Source organism: Dromaius novaehollandiae, chromosome 3, assembly GCF_036370855.1.
Source record: "Dromaius novaehollandiae isolate bDroNov1 chromosome 3, bDroNov1.hap1, whole genome shotgun sequence".
Taxonomy (NCBI): domain Eukaryota; kingdom Metazoa; phylum Chordata; class Aves; order Casuariiformes; family Dromaiidae; genus Dromaius; species Dromaius novaehollandiae.
In genome coordinates, this window is record NC_088100.1 from 104696148 (window position 1) to 104713960 (window position 17813).

At 37.5% G+C, this 17813-nt stretch overlaps 1 protein-coding gene across 1 annotated transcript in view; it reads right to left on the bottom strand.

Annotated features, from left to right (window-relative positions):
• USH2A (usherin) overlaps nucleotides 1–17813 on the bottom strand; it is a 407004-nt gene that overhangs the window by 60485 nt on the left and 328706 nt on the right. The window contains exons 55-59 of the mRNA XM_064509686.1: nucleotides 14665–14772; nucleotides 13962–14145; nucleotides 13126–13283; nucleotides 5503–5661; nucleotides 4197–4359 (exon numbers count right to left, since the gene is read on the bottom strand). Coding sequence (XP_064365756.1) covers nucleotides 4197–4359; nucleotides 5503–5661; nucleotides 13126–13283; nucleotides 13962–14145; nucleotides 14665–14772 — 772 coding nt within the window. The remainder of the gene's footprint in view (nucleotides 1–4196; nucleotides 4360–5502; nucleotides 5662–13125; nucleotides 13284–13961; nucleotides 14146–14664; nucleotides 14773–17813) is intronic.

The following is a 17813-nucleotide window of genomic DNA, read 5'->3' on the forward strand; positions in this document are numbered from 1 at the left end:
AATGTCTCTAGTGTAGCGTAACAGGCATATTATAAGATGTGTTGATACTGAGAATTGCTTGGCAGAACTGGGTGAAGCATGGTAGGTAGAACAGGTAGGAAAGATTCCCGAGCAATTCTCTTGCTTGCTACAAAATGAAATAGATGTCTGGAAATAGTGGAGGTAAAAAATCTGCTATTGACCCCACAGTTCCATTAAGTATTTTTAATATACTCTCCCACGCTTAATTGTAATGGCAAAATAGGCCTTACACAGAACTCTCCCTCAGGTGTTGTTCACTGACCTAATGTGAGACACAAAATCCCAAAAGTTCACCAAAAGGTGAATCACTACTGTGCCTTTCTTCTGCACCAGATATATAGTCTTATCCCTATGTACTTAAAAATATGCCTAAAAGTGCTTGAAGATAAGCGAAAAGAGAGGATATTTTAGTGCAATAAAGTCATGTTTAGTATCTGTCTTGTCTCACCAAGCATTATGGCAATTAAATGAATACACAAATTTATATTTTATAACATTTTATGAATTCTGTGATAAACAGCTTTTTCTCACTGGAAGATCAAATATGCCACCAACTGTAAGCTTATTCACAAGCAAAGCTGTACAGTGTAGTCTGGTTAAGTATTTAGATCTTATTACTGCTGAATATTTAATGAATGAAACTTATGGTTAGGTAAATGATTCCATCTGTGGTGCTAAAAAGCAAAATATCTTCATGTATGAATAAACTTTGAACAGAAGTGGTTGAACAGTCTGTAATCATTCCAATCGTCTTAAGATTTAAGATTCAACTGCTCATTTAACTGGAAGTGTTTCTTATGTACAATGAGCTGCATAGGAGAATAACATTTTCAGGAGCTGGAAGCTGCCTCTTAATCTGCACAGTCTGATTTGCTGCACACTCATTTTAAAGATGATCAGATACAGTTATTTTTAAGGTCAAATTCTCCATACCCCATTGCCAGTTTGAGCCAGATGACATAAAGAGGAGAATATAATCTTCTGTGTGACAGATGACTACAAAGCTCTATGCAGAGGGCAGCAACACTGACTACAACACTCGCCCCTCAGCTTCCTTATGTGGAAGGAAGAGTCAGTAAATCCTTGAGGTCTTGGAGGTCAAAACAGAATTCTTCTCCACAAGTATATACCTTTCACCACGCACCAAAAGTATGTGTTCTAGTAGTGCCTGCTATTTCCCTTCTCAGAATGGCAGAGAGCTATTTCTAGAAACACTAAAAAGTCCTGGGATAAAACAATCTGAGAGGATTTTGTGGGGGAATAATGCGACATCAGCAATGCCCTACCTTTACAGTTTCACATCCAATTCAAAAAAGTAGCCTTGCCTACCATTTGTTTACAACAAATCTATACTCATGTAGTTTTTAGCTACATATTTTTACAAGAATTGATGTCAAAGACTGAAGAAAAGAAGGTTGAGCTTTCTGCATGTAATATGCTAGTTTAGATTAGGTATTATATCAATTACGGGTAAAAAAATAAAATCTTTGAGAGTTCTTATATTATATATCTACAAGGGCTCTTATATTAAACCAACTCTAATACTTGTGTGCCTTGAAAGCTGCATTTGGTGTAGCTCACAATTGGTATACAAAGGTAAGTGATGAAGTCATCATAAAGAATTAGCTAAATTGATCCACTTCCTAGAAGTCCCAAAAGAGCAAGCCAAAAGAGTCAACAGCCAGGAGACATCTCCTGTGTGTTAAAATTGCCTGCTAATTTTTCTGCTACTTTTTCCCCATCAGGACTGCTCAGCTAATGAGAGTTACATTACAATCTCACTTACATACACATACTAAATAATTCAGTCTTAATGAATGTGACGTAGAGACTTCCACAGAAATGCAAGTGCTCCCTTAAGTCTGTTATGATCTAAAATCCTTATAATTTTAGAGGCAATGTTTCTTTAAGATCCATCCCATGTGCCTCCTACACAGTGTGTGCTGGTGGTCAACAAAGAGCAGTTCCATTAGCTGATGTGACCTATATCTTATTAAAATCCAGCAAGAAATACATCACCTATTTTCATAATAGTCTTTTTCCAGACTAGCAATTTCTGTGGTTGTCACAGGGGTTTTATGTCATGATGAATGGGGAGAGAAGTAGATTGGGCGACTGTCTCATAAACCACGCCTTCTCTCATTCACAATCTCTTCCAAGTTGTGGTCCTTGCTACAGAAGTTTAAAAGCCTCAGATCTGTGTTTAAAATGGTTAAACAAATAAAATGTTACCATTCCTCTTTTCATAAACTAACGTTTTTATTTTCGGTTTCTAACAAAATGGCTGCAAACTTGCAAGTGCTTTTATGATTCTAGAGGCAAGTACAAGTCCTGCCATTTTGATGCAAAGATCTGCATACTAGCTCCCCAAACATTCCAGGTTTCGAGTTAAATGAATTTATTTTGGTGGTGATGAAGTAAGGAAGAAGCACACGATGAAGAAGAAATTACATGCCATAACCTCCTGTAGAAAGACTGCAGTCTTGCTGCTATAACAATGTAAGGCTCTGTGTGGCTACAAAATGAAAAAGAACTATGTGCTTACATCCCATTTCTGATTTTTTTGCAGCTATCTGAGAAAGATTTGATATTGTTGTTGTCTAAGCACATTTAAACTTCAGCTGAAATAACTGCCAAGTGATTCATGCCTATGTAGGTGAATATAACGATTGTATCTGGAGCCCCAGTGCGCCATTTTCATTTCACTTTAAATAAAAAACAAAATGTATCTATGTCAGTCAGTGCCCTTCTGCTGTACTCAGAGGTATCAAACAGGCTACAATTATGATTGTGAAGTGATTGTGTCACATTGGAGGAAGGTTTATTGCTTTTGAGTCTGCTAGGCAGTAACACATTCTGTTTCATATTACTCTTTATATCATTGTTTGGCTGTGACTAGAATAATCAAATGCCATCAAATCCTGTCAAATTCAATTTACAGTATTTTTCATTGAAGCAGGCTTTCTGCATTATATTTCCTGTTTTCCTTTTCTATGGCTGCCATGGAATAGCAGCGGTAATCATCAGCTTTATTTACAAAACCAACAGAGTGAAGACATATCTTGGCTATAATGGATACTTTATTTCTCTTTATATAAGGGAGGGACCTGATTTTTTTTTATCATACAATTAAAAAAGAGCAGACAAAAAGCTATGTCAAGAGAGCAGGAATTTTTAGAGACTACTAACGTGTTTAAGGCAAAAGTGAATTTATATTAATTATTGCTGATTCCCAGAAGGTAATTTGCTTCTCTCTCTTCCTAGCTGGAGCTCTAACACAACAAAACACCCAGCTAGTGCAAACTCTGTTGGGGAGGGAAGGTTCAGCCCAGTAGGTTTGCCAGGTGGATTTGGAATTGGGAAAACCAGCTCCAGACTCAGACTTCAAATCTCTCTCCTGTACATGGCTTGAGTTCTCTGTCCTTTTTCTGCAGCTGGTCAAGAAGGGGCCCTTCTGCTGGCTTTAAAGAGTCAACTGGCAGAACAGAAGTCAATGCTCTGCTATGCTGATACTTCCCTTAACAGAGCTATCTATGTAGAAAAGTCATCGTGCAGCGCTCAGTAATTTCAGAGCACAGGGAATGAGGATGTGTCAGTCAGCCACCTAGACAGGGCAGCTGAGTACAAGCACCAAGAGACATAAATGGATGTAATTTAATTGAGAGATTGTATAAAATAGAGCTGCACTATTATCCTACTCCAGATTAATTACTTACAAATAGGAACATAATTCCGCTCTTAAAATTGATCTATGTTAAGAACCTAGATACTGTTTGGGGCTTTGAAAATCTTTTCAGCAATACTGAATAACTCCTGTTTCTATTCCAAATTCCTCAATTGTCTGTCACAGAGGATTGAAGAAAATGTCTATTAGTCTGGGTAAACACACTCTAAGAATATCTATCTTTCAATTTTGTCTGTCCCTTTGAATTTTTTTAAATATATTTTCACCTACTTTTTTGTTATTTTTAGATAAGGATTATGATTCTTGTCTCAGCTCTTTTTCTCAACCTTTTCACCCACAGACTAGTATCTTATCTCAGTAGTTAAGAGGCAAGAAACCAGACAAACTTTACAATTTATGTCTACACTTTTTTCGCCTGCTAATATATCAAGGAGTACAGAAGTGTACACCTCAGGAAGATTAGGCAACCTGAGATGATAAAAGCATTTACCTGTGAATAAAGTAGTTAGTAATGATGCCATTTGGTTTCTTAGGTGGTGACCATTTCACTTCTATGAGCACAGACCCAGCTGCTTTAACAGTAGGTGGGTTCAATTCTCTGGGAGGTGCTTCAGCAGTTCTTGAGAATGTTCGACCACCCACTCCACAGCCACCTAAAGAACCAGAAGTTTGCTTAGAGATGAGAGTTTCTTCCCCAAAAGAAATGGTGGTTATCAAAATTGAAAATGCAAGAAAAGACACATTTTCCAATTGGGCTTTACAATGGCTGCATTTACTGGATGAAAGCAACAAATCATACAAAGAAACAAAATACAAGAGATCACTTCATGATTTTGATGAAAAAAATACACTAAAATATTTGCTGGTTAAGGTTTCTTTTCCATGTTAAAATTATTAAAATGTCCTTTCAAACATTGTCTGTGTCAAATCACAACTCTTATACTGCCCAGACAAAGCTCTCTGGGCTCCCATAACTGCCTTTAGAATGTGCAACAGTGTCCCCAGGCCAGTAATATAAATATCAAGGCAAGAAGCTTAAAATAATGAAAACTTTGGATAGAAATCTGAGGAGTATCCAATCTGGATGTCACTGATATGCTATGACAGCAGTCATAGAATTCCTTTATTTCTTCCATTAGCATAAACTTTTCTACGAGATGAAGTTCAGGATTGAGCATTTCTGAAATAATCTACCAGAAGTAACAGAGAATACAGTGAAAACGTAGGAACGTGGAGTAAAGAAGCTCCTGCTGAACTGGTGCCTCATTTAACCCCATTACATTAATAAATGCTCATTTAAATCAGTGCAACTCCAGTGATGAGCTACTCCTGATTTACATGAGTGCAGGTGAGAAGAGAACTAATTCCTAGCTGTCATTTTAGAAAGATTTATTTCAGTTGGATTTTGAAAATTTCCATTAAATTCAAGGGATTATGTAGTATTTGGGCTCTTCTCTTGTGTCTTATGATCACTGCTTCTTGCAGATGAACTGCTACAGAATGGATTTTGTTCTGTAGCCACATTTTCAAATATTATTAAGCTATCTGTGATGTGCTTTTAATAAAATGGCACATATTACCCAAAATAATTTTTTTAATCTCTATTTAAAATATTAATGATATAACATGGGGAAATATTTAATGCTCCATTCTGTGCTAGGCTTTCTTTTACTAGATAAACATTTCACACCATTTTAGAAATAAGATTTTTATTATCTGTTTCGCTGAGCTGAATCTATTTGGCAAATTTCCATTCTCTTCCAGGCACAGAAGTGAGTCTTTTAAAATCATCTTACCATTCTGGCATGCTTGTATCCTTATCTCATATAGCGTGTAGGGATCTAGGCCATCCACAAAAACAAAATGAGCCCGACCTACTGGTTTCACCAGCAGAGTGGGACTGCTTGCATTTAGTAAGATGTTGTATTCCAAAGGCGCATTGACAATGAATATCCCTGTTGTGAAAAGGAGACAACCAGTGATTATCCGAAATACTAACGACAGTGCAGGACAAATTCAAAGAGGCATTCATCACACGCAATTTTAAGTGCAAGCCCCTCTTGAGATTTTGCCTACTGTCTCTTTCAGAAACTAAACCCATTTAAATATAAATTGAAACAGATCCATCTGCAGATCACAACTGGAATATGGACATTACAGTTCTAAAGACAGTTAAAAATCAAAATCCACTTCAATCAAGACAAGTGTTGCAACTGCCACCTCTGGGAAGAGGAGTGGATCTTATGACTGGGAAGCAGGCATCTGTTTTTTCTTTAATTTGGAGGCATAGAGTTTAAACCAACAGCTACTAAACACTGCTTTTTTTGTGTATTGAGTCATATGATCAAACAATTGAATTGCCACAGTTTAGCAAATTATCCCTTCTTAGCCCAGCAGCAGTACCTGAATGTTTCTCATGCTCTTAGTCTACTCTGCTAGTAAAGTATAATGCACTAGCCTGAATGAAAAAAAAAAAATCATTTCAGCTGATATAAAACACTTTGTTTTAGTTTTTTTTGAAGAAAAATGAAACTAATTTTTACCACCTTGTTTTAATTCAAACACCTTTTCCCCCTCTATTCCTCTTCCCATCCTCTCACTTCCTAGTTTTCCAGTTCTGTTGAGAAGCTGGAAAATCAGTTATTCCAACAGAACAAGCTAAGCCATATGCCATCCCCTCAGAACGACTGGCACAGATTCCTGGATCTTCTCTTGTCTCCTCTAACGCGACTTTCTTTTCTTCTCCTTTGTCAAAGGCTGCACAGAGGACAACCACCATCAGCTGCAACTCTGCCTGCCCTTCTACAGCCTTGGATTCCAGACCCAACAATGTTGAAAGTCAGAAAGCCTCCAGCCGCTGTCTTAATTATACTTCTTTCCTTATTGGAGTCTATGGCTGAAAGAAGAATCCAGGAAAAAATAACAAAAGATTATAGTAGATGTTTTCCGGTGTAATTAGGAAAGGGGCTGTAGGCTGTTCACTTTCTCTCCACTATAGACTGTTCTACACAGGCATCAGCAATTTCATGAAATTAAGAGATTAACTAAAGAAGGGTTTCTGTGTTACATGTATTTCCTTTCGTTCTGCAGTCCTATGTAGTCTTCAGTGTTTAACAAGCAGAACAAGGTGCAAAAAACAAAGTAGTCCAGGTACCATTATGAAATGAGTCAAAATTATTTGATTAGCAGGAGCACGCTGCTCTTTCAATACAACACAACTACTTTAGATGACACAGAGCTGTCTTCCTGACTGCACTGAGAACCAAATGCCTATCAGCAGTTCTCAGACTTGCCCACAAGCCTGTCCTGAGAACCTTCCTGTCCATCACTTTGGAAAACAAGTCCATTCTTTCTCCTGACTGCGGTTTTGGTGCTTTTCTGATAAAGCATTTGGATTGATACTGTCATCCTGAAACTAATGAGAGTAATTTTTTCCATTGTGGTGTATCTTTTAGATGGATTTTTAAATTAAATATGAATATGCACATTAACTAAAAAAAAGATTAGAAGAAATTTATGGTATCATAAGCAGGTGATACTCTTTGGAAGATGAGAAAAACGTTTGTGAAATACCAAGTTTTTACAACTTTCAGAAGAAAGAAGAGAACAGAAAGATCCCAAAGAAAGGAAAAGAACATGCTTTCTCAGCAGACACCAGACAAAGGAAATGCCATTACACTAAAAAAGCCTAAAGTTAGCCCTGAAGTAGAGTGGCTTCACATTTACTCAACTGCTCAAGTTTATTCAACTGCTGGGTTTTCTCGCAGGGAGAAAAAAGACGCTGATAAAATGGAAGAGAAGAAGGGAGGAGACAGAAACTGGACAAAATCCAGTGTAAAAGCTTCAGGAAAACACAAAACTCTAGTCATTCAGAATGCAGTAATAGAAATATGGCTTTTAAAGTTTTACAGGATGTTACAGAGAAAATCTCTGAGAGGTGATCTTGAAATATAGTAGATGGCTTCTGAAACAAAGAAAATGATTTTATGTCTGTGATATGTGGAAGACAAAATCTTCTGGTAAAGAACACCTGCATCTGCTTTTATAATTATACCAGTAATTAAAGATATGTTATTACACCTAAACTACCTTGTTTTCTGTAATTGGAGAGGCTGCAAAGGACAGAACAAAAGATCCTAAAGAAAGAACTTGAACTGTCGAAAAGCAAATCAAATAGAAACCTTTTTTTTCTTCCCAAGGATGAGTTAAGGTCCCTTTCTTTTCCAGTTCTCGCAACGGACTAGCTATTTCAGACAGAAAAGTCCACTATCTTAGGAAAGTGACAGTTAACTCACTGCTGTGAATTGTCTGATAAGGTGCATTTATTCTAAGCAGCAATTCACCAGAAACCTGTGAAATTGGCACTACTCCGAATGCCTGGTTTCCCAAGGTGGATTCAATACCAACATGGACAGCTGAATCCAGCTGTCCCTGTGCAGCAGTGGGCACCTATTTCAAAATACCCGACTTATCCATGTCTAACATTCAGTCCATATCTCAGCAGAAATGTTAAAAAAAAATCCAAAAACTTGAAATTCTTGTAACTGCTGCAAATGTATTAGGAAAGATACCAACAGTAAATATGCTCAGCAGAAAAAAAAAAATTCTCAGGAAGTGAGCATGAAATTATAGATAAATCTAAGTAAACACCTTGAAAAATTCAAACCAATATTTAGTGGAAATCTTTCCCAGCATTCATCAAATGTTAACATCAAAAGATCACTTCATAAGCTGAAAAATAAAAATATATTCATACAATACAGAAACTTGCCAAAAAAGCTTCGCATGTTCCAGAATACCCTTCAGCATCTGCAGCCAGTCTGAAACTACTACCTTGTGTGTTCTGATGACTGGAGGAAATGAAATGGGCATATTTGTTAAAGTCAGCTGGGAAACCACACGACTTGGTTAGTTCCAGAGATCATAAATTTATGTCAGAATAAAAGGAACCGTAAAAGCATAAGTGAACCAATTTACCCTAAGTGCAAATGGCAGTTTTGTTATTTGGTGTCAAAGTTACCATGAGCACAATGACAACCTGCCATAATGCATTTTCATGTTCACTAAAGAACAAGGATTTAGTTGGTTAATATTCCCAGCAATACTCCTTTTCATAATTTACAACAACTAGATGCTGATAGGTTATTTAACATTTATGAAGTTAAGATGTAATCAGAAAAACCCTGATTATCTTTACAAATAAAAAAGTTAAATTATTCCACTTTTTTCCTCTCCGACTTCATTTCAAAGCAGGTGCACACTTTGCAATGGGACAAGTCAATCAAACTAAACCTCGTTTTTTTGTGGGCATATTTGGATAATGTTTAATGGACAATTCTGTGCAAAACTCTGCAAATTAGGTCTGACGGCCCTGTTTACTTCAAAACTAGGGTAGCTCATAAAATAGAATTTGCAGCACAAGATGCTTAGCATTGAGAAGATAAAGCCACAGTCTGTTTTACAGACTGGTGACCAAAAATCTGTTTGAAGTCAATTGCTGGAAAACTGTTTAATATGATGAGAAACTCCATCACAATTAAAACAAAATAATTAAACTGTTTCAGTTATAGTCAGGAAATACTAAAATAAGAATGTTATGTCTTTTATTCAAAACCAGATAAGAGAATAAACTGTGAAGTAACATTTTATCATTTTACTTCACACAATCAAAAAGTATTTTAGCTGCTTAAGTATTTAAATTAAGCTGTATGCATCCAGGTGTCTTATTCTCATTGTATCAAGTGTTCCCAGAAAGCCTCTGAAGACATTAAAAGCCGGAGATGCTGACCACTTTCAAGATGCAGAACTTTGGACATTGAGCTTGAAAAATTTGGCCTACAGTGACATAGAGAAAACACTAATTTATACCAAGAAACAAATTAATCCATTGGCTTAGCAAAAGTCAGAGCAATTTGTTAGGCCAGCTTGATTATTCCTCTGAAATAAAATAGAAACCCCATTAGATGGGGAAAGCAAACTAAAAGACATAAATATGTCATTCAAATACCACGTGGGATCCCAACAAGAATAAAATAGGAATCCAACATGTTATGTAACCATCACTCTCTAATTGTTGAGCATACCCAGACGCTGATGAAGTAGAATGCTACAACATGATGAAAGAAGGCATTTTAATCCAAATGGTGATTAACAAATGAAGCAAGGAACCCACAAGCAGAGGACAGAATCTTGTGTCTTTGGAGCTTGTTCCTCTTTCATGGCATTACCAGCAGCTAAAGACATTCAGAAGGATCAGGTCCCCGGTAACGACCAAGGAAGTGGTCAATGAGTTGAAATGCAGGATGGCTACCTGCCTACCTATCCATAACATTTATGGATATGCCTTGGGAGATTTATGGGGGTTTTTTCCATTCAGCTTTTCTGCTTCTATCCATGCTACTAATAGTTGTTCCATAATAATTGTAACACATCGTTCTGTAGCGTATCAGTGAAACGTACCTACATTTGAGGTCTGTGTGCCGAGGCAATGCAACACAATATAATAGGACACCTGTTTCAGAAAATGAAGTCCTGTTTTCCATAATGAGTGTAATGAGTGAGGTGTGTCAAATATTTTTTCTGAATCCATCACTTTAACCACTGCTTGGCCACGTTGCTATTTAGCTAAGTCCGGAGTTTTGAAACGCTATACATCTGTGAAGTTACAGGATTTAGATACATCACTGATGTTGAAACATCATAATTAAAGCTATCCAAAAGACAGGTCTGCTTAATACAATGCTCATAATTAATCCTGAGGATGGATGTTTGCTCCAAATTTATTACAGCAGAAAAGCAGACCAAATGCCAAAGGATTCCTGATGTCCACAGCCAGGAAGACACTATGACCCTCCCATCAAAACCTGATTAATAAAAAGCATTTTTTTTTTTCCTGGAGACAATATCAATTAAAACAACTGTCTTCTCCAGGAGTGACTGTCAGTCCTTACAACTAAAGCTACATTCTGAGTTTAAAAGAGAAAGCTATATTATTTCAATATAGTAAAATACTAAAAATATAGATCAAAAAAAGTAACTAACTACTTTGCACAATGACATAAATAAAGATAACAAGTTGAAGACTCTTCAGGCTAATCCTACTGAGCTGGCAATCTGTTTGGCCCCACAGATAAAGATTCATAGGAGCTGTTACCGGGATGTATGTCATTCTTGAAGATCAGAACCTCCAAAGGAAATCTCCATGTGCATGTCCCCCAAAGTCTTCCTCTTGGGAAAAAATACTAAGAGCACAAACTTCTCAGAATGAACATGAAGTAGGATTATTAAGGGTCAAGAATTCATTTCCTAGCTTCTGCATTCATCTGCATTTCTGCACACAGGGTTTATTTTAGTAGCAAGAACACTCCTCTACTGTTCGACTAGTCCCCATTCCTGTGAGGAAATTTAGCTAGCGACCCTGAGGCTTTTTGATAAATGGAAAAGCATTTTTTCCTCTCCTGTCAACCCCAAAAGGTGCACTGCATGAAATACAGTCCCTTATTCATACTTACAGATCTAATCGGTCCCATAAAGATTTGGTCCCATAAAGGGGAGTCAGAGAGGAAAGGACTGAGTCAGGAAGGTAAGGTATGTGTTTGGACAGCATCCAGGACCTGGGAAGAAGGGCCTGTGCCCACCCCTGCCTGAGGGCAATGATTCCTACAGCTATGTGAGTACATTAAACTCAGATCCTCTGCAGGGTCATAATGTCCAATTTCCTTCTCACTCCCCTGGATCATGCAGTTTAAGGAATACATGAAGCCTTTTATACAAAATCTTCATTCCAAAATAAAAAAAATCTACTACACAGAGCGTGATTCTCCATGAAGGCTTGTAACCTACTGTGGGTAACAGGAAATTCACACCGCTGGAAAAGAAGAGGTCTAGAACAACGACAAGCTTTTCTAGGAAACACCTCACTCTTTAAAAGCCTATGCTTTTCCATTATAGTCTTATGTTTTAAATCTATTTTTAATGTTGCTGAATATTTTGGACCTTAAATTATACTTATTATCAAAACTATAATACAGTATGAGTCATTTTTCCAGTAAAATCAACTGTAGATTATATGCCACTCGAATTCACCTGCCTTCTGCTGGGTTCTAAATCCTTTCAGGCAGTAGGGGGAAAAGTTTAATTTAAGATTTTAATCTTTTTCATATATTATAGCATTTCTATAATGGATTTTGTGCTTCTGAAAACTAAAAGATTGACAGCTCAGGGTATTATAGATTTATTAATCATTGCTTAAATGGGTACGGTGAATGCTGCTAAGCACTGCCACAATGCTTGCTATCCCAGCCTTGAAGGCAAAATACGTTTTCTAGGTGACTTTATTGTTAATGCCATTGACTCTACTGTGGCTGCTCTGCAAGGTGAGAACATCTTAAATAATTACGAAGAGGAGACATCAAAAACTTCCCTGGGAGAGTTAATTGATAAGACACATACTGTTGTTACTGTAGAATGCAAGCATGTCTGAAGTTTCAAAAACAATGACCTAATTTTAGCTGAAAAAGCGAATACCTAGAAACTGGAAAACACTTTCCTAAAGATGAATTACACTAGATAGAAAATTGTCCATTTACATTGCTTTCATTGTCCCACAATAACAATACCATATCATTTTTATCATATCAGTAAAACACATATTACTTAATCTGTGAGCTACCTTACTGAAATGGAACAGTCTCTAATGCAAAAAGATGCTATTATTCAATAATTCCTTCTTAGTCCACCTCTGTAGCAGGCCAAGACAACCTGGTGATGTTCAGAAGAAGAGTAAAAGGAAGGAAAATATTTCTGGGCCTTGGCTAACCCACCCTCCTGCAAGATAGTATGTTCACTTAACTCCATGGTGCCGTGCTGAATGAAATTTGCTATATCAGGTCAAAGGTAGCACAGGATCTCTGCCTTACACTCCTATACCATTTGTTAAAAGAGCTCGACATCATTGTACACCTGCAGGTCAAGCTGGCATTTTAATGGACAGTATAGCTATCATGACATTAGCAACACAAAATGTTTCTTGCTGTCAATATCCCAGGTTGGTCTGAAGAGAAGAGAAAACAAATACTTTGAAAATAAGTTTTTTCTCTAATACTTCTGCTCAGTAATAGCTTACAAGATCAAATTAATATATAGATTTAATATATATCTATATAGATATAGATATATAGATTAATATATAATTGACTAGCTAATCCTCACAATACCCATGTCAAGTATATAGGTCAACATTATCAAAAAATGTGTCTAGAGGAAGCAGCAGCTTTATATACTGGTTATTTAAATCACACAAACACTAAAACTAAACTCAAAGAAAAAAAAACCAGAATGTCTCAGCTGCCTACCTGAATATCCTAATTTTTCCTTCCCTTCATTTTGCTACAAAATACTATATAGGAATATGTTTTTACCTGGCATGTCCCAAGCTAGAAATATAGAGTATGCATCAATTACTGTGACATTATATGGGACAGAAATTTTCTCTGGTGTTCCTACTGGTGTTTGTATAACGTATTTATCACTAGTGTTGCTGCCACCCCAAGTGCTGGCTTCCAGCTGGTAAACATATCTGCGCAAACACAAAAAGAGAATCAGTAGATGCTACAGTTAGTAGCTTTAGGCATATCAGTATTAGAACATTTCCATTTTCATCAGTTTAAAGTGAACAGACTATATACAATGAATACTACAAACACTGTGTTAGCAAACGTTTTCACCTTTAAGATTGCTTAAGATGAGGAAAGCGGCTACTTATCAGGCTAATACTTTTTATACTAAAATTCACAACAGCTTAAATAAGACATAAAAGTCTTGGCCAAAGAAAGTGTGAAAACCAATTTCAGAATGGCCTGCTGAATAATATTAGCAGCTGCTACTTTTGAGCCGGTATGTTCCGTATTCACAAAAACATTATAAACCATGTACAGCTCTGTCTGCTATATAAAAACTTAAATCTTTCTGAGTATGTTCCATGAAGCAAAAAAAAAAGACAATCAATCCCACCACCCTGCAAGAAAAAAATTCTCCCCCCACCTTTGAATCAGATTACTTAATCTCAGAAAATTAACAAAAGAAATGTCATTTCATTAAGGCACGCAAATGTTTGAGGCCTCCTGAAAGTGTTCGTTACCAGTCTTTCAGTGATTAACTAATAAGAGAAGAGATCTTTTTCTTGTTAAAAAGCAACAGGTGATTACACGTTTTGAACACCGTTTACAGAATGTTAAGGCTCTTTCTCATGCCTTACCTACTGTTAGGCTGCAGGTTAACATCTGTGAAATTCAGGTCGCTACTGCCACCCAAGAAAATCTGTTCTCCATCACGAAATAATCGATACTGAGTAATGAGTCCATTGGGTTTCTTTGGTTCACTCCAATAGAATTCCACCTCTGTGGAGCTGACGATGATATGGTGAGGTTCTGGCCACACTCCTGTTAACATCACAGTGACACTATTTTAACCACATGACGGAAACAGAAAGTTCTTTACTTTCCCACACTTCATGCTGTTGCTTTCAGCCATGTAACGTAAGCATAAAACATTGCCAGAGAGAATGATAGAATTTAATATACATTCTGAATTTAACCTACACTAAATCCAAGTAACTAGACAAGGTACAGATTAACGGAGAATGAGACCAAGACTGCAGCTGTTACTTGAACACTTGTTTCTGCATATTTATTTGTGTTTTAAAAAATACTCATCTGTTAATTCTATCCATTACTAACTTAAAGATGAACCTGGAAAATCACAAAAACAAAGTAGAAATAGAGTGTGTCAGTATAAAGAGCTTGTTGAGCATAAATATTCCAACAAAAGGAACAGATTCTCCTGTGTAAATTTATACATGATCACTTCATGGATGACAATGGGTTTTGCACCTTTTAAAACCATCAGAAAATACAGCTGACCATCTTTTTGCAATTTTATGAGAGTGCTTTTTCTCTTACCATGAGGAGCAGCTTGCAACGTTCGACCTGAAAGTGGTTGGCTAGAAGCACACCCAGCAGATGTGCATGCAGTAAGCATGAAGCTGTAGTTAGTGTATGGCTGCAGACCTAGAAAAAGCAAACAAAGTTTAGCCTTAGATGTTGACATGAAGCATCCCAAGAATTGTGTCAGTAGATAGAAAATTACTGGACTTAAGGAAAAGTCAACTTTTAGTATTTTGCAAACTTCAAATATGAACCATTCCTGTTTTACTTTTGAATAATACCGAAATAGTAATATCTTGCTAATTTAGACATGTATCTTCTAATGGTCTAAAAGGCCTGACAAAGCAATTCAGACTGAACATGTCTGCACTGCAGTAGATCTATGGATGCTGCTCATCTAGATATATTTGAATTAGCTTTAAATAAATTAAGTTAGACTGCACTTGCAGCATAGTCACAACATTCCAGAGCTCAGCCCAGATTAACCAGCTGAGAATTTACCCAATCTCTACAGTGGTTTTTTGGAACCACACCTATGGCTGTACAAAATGATTAATAATTAACTGCAAGGCGTCTAAACTTGCTTGGCACAGACATACCATCCCTCACTGGTGATGTCCATAGCAATTTGAAGGTTTCCAACAGATAAGTACCTGAAAAGGTAATTGCTTAAAGTTTTGGACCTGAGAAAGCTGAAGAGCATGTCATGTTTTGAAAAACCTTTCACAAATATATATGCAACAACGAGAAAAGAAAATAATTATATTGGAAAGAAGGCCAAGGACACATTCCATTCCTGCCCCATTATGAGCTTCTCTTTGTTCAGTTTTCTTCCTATTCTTTCCTATTTTCTGTTACAAGGTTTTACAATAAGACTGTTAGAGGCAGGACTCATAACCCAGTGCTCCCCACTACATTAGTTTTAATTGCTTGTTATTTTTAAAAAGTACTTTTTTCCAGTTCAAACCTTCTATGCAGGACATTAATGAGACTAAGAGAGAAAATATTGTTTTGACTTTTCCTTTGACTTTTCCTGTAAATTTTCAAACATTCTTGTGCTATGGGTCAATGACTTCAGTTCTGACACCAGGTGGCCTGCAGGTTAAGAGTGTGACTTTAGCTATCCTCATAAAAATGCACCCAAATTTGGCTAAGGTACTAAGCCTTTAAAAATCATTTGTGCACACCTAAGAAAGGCTTTTACAGTTTTAACAAATCAAATCTTTAAAGATTCAATTCTTTCTGAGCTTGGCTTGAACATTTCACAGGTCAGCTTCTAGTGCTGATTGAACTGAACCACAGGATATGCTCCAGCCCAAGCTACAGGGTCTTTGTTAAACTGCTCTTATGGGTATTTCTCAAAGGAGACCTTAAAAACGATACGTCAGGCACAGACGTTGGAATCCTTTCTCTTGCATGTATTCAAGGACCTTCTTGTTAGCATCTGGTAATACACAGAAGAAAAATTCTTGTTATGAATGTAAAGGGGACAAACAGTAGACCAAAAAATGGAGAGGAAGTAGAAGTAATGGACTGTGACAAGGATTCAGGAAGCAAGGGATGATTTTACAGAGATCAGAATCTATTAAGGGAGACAAGAGAGTCTGAAGCCAATCAGCTGAAGGGGAAAATACTAAAATCTATAAAGAACTGTAAAACAAAGGATTGATTAGAGCAATCTGGACAAGGCAATTCAGATGAGGAAATCATGTTTAGAGGCTTCAAAACCAGGGCAGAAGGGAAGAGAGGCAGAATTGTCAAGAAGCCAGGAAGGGAAATCTTGGACTGATTAGACAAAATAACTGAAGCTATGGAGGGATTATGGAGAGACTGAGAATTGGTAGAGGCCTGTTCAGACTTGAGATGAAGACTGGAACTAAGTAGGCTACAGAGTAGAAAGGCAGACAAAAAGAGCTGTCCAACTGGAGAAGGACAGCAAGAAGCAGCAGTGGCATCCAAGGTAAGATTAGCATTAACTGGACAAAGAAAGTGGACTTGAAGGTAAAGATGGGAAGACCAGCCTGGAGATTACACACTCCGGACTCATGTGTCTCACTTTTCCTTTACTCTCAGTGATTATCACTGAAATTAGCTGTGAAAGAATGTGTCAAATCAGAGTAGGGCTGGTTCACAGAGAAAATGGCAGCATATTCTTCCTATCAGTGATTCCCTTCACTATGGATACAGGTTTATGCAACAGATACAATAGCTCCAATGCTGCTGATACAGACATCATGGAAATTCATGTAACATGAGTGTTACATCATGGAAATTCTGGTTTCCAGACTGCTTAGAGTTTTTTTCTTCTTCTTCTTTTAAAGCAGCAAATACACACAAAAACTCTGTGAAAATATTAGGACTGCAAAATTGGACACTCGTAAGTTAGGAAATGCCAGAGTTAAGACATAGTACAGTATGAACTGATCCCCACTTGTGCATATGCATTATGACACAGCCCTATCTACAATTCTGTTCAACATGTGGTCTCCGCCCTGCCTTATCATTCTATTCAAGACCTTTTGTATGGTGTTCACCTCTATAATATAAACCTGCTTTACTAATACCAATCACCCGATCATCGCAAATGGCTTAATATAGTAACAGAAATAAAATATTTCCTGCTTTTATAAACAGGACACTAACACAAAGAGATTGAAAGAAGCCAAAACCTCTCAGGAACTGTGTGAAAACCATTCAGGATGCCTAGGACCTCCTGTCAGGTACTTGGTCCATGCAGAGCTCTATGTTCCAGCACAACTTCTGCTACCTTCAGCCACAGCTCTGAGTGCTCACAGCTCAGCAGTTCAGGCCCCCAGCTCTCGGGCTGGATGTCCAGAAAATGAAGAATACATAGTCATGACAACCCGTGAAAGCCTGAGATGCGCTTTCCTTGGTATCATGCAGTGAACAGCCTGAACAGAAATGAATGCCCTGGAGAGCCAGGACATAAGTCAACTGCTTTAATCCAGAGACCGTCTCTTCTCCATGCTGTCCCATGCATCGTTCGCTGTAGCTCTCTAATCCAGGATCCCACAAGAGGCAGGAGGGTGGTCTTCAGGACTCGAGCAGGCTGGCGTCGGGGTGCTGTGAGGGCAGCTGCTCCTGGCAGGTTGGGGCCGGGGGGGCCTGGGGCTCAGCAGGGGCTGGTCAATGGTGGGGCCAGA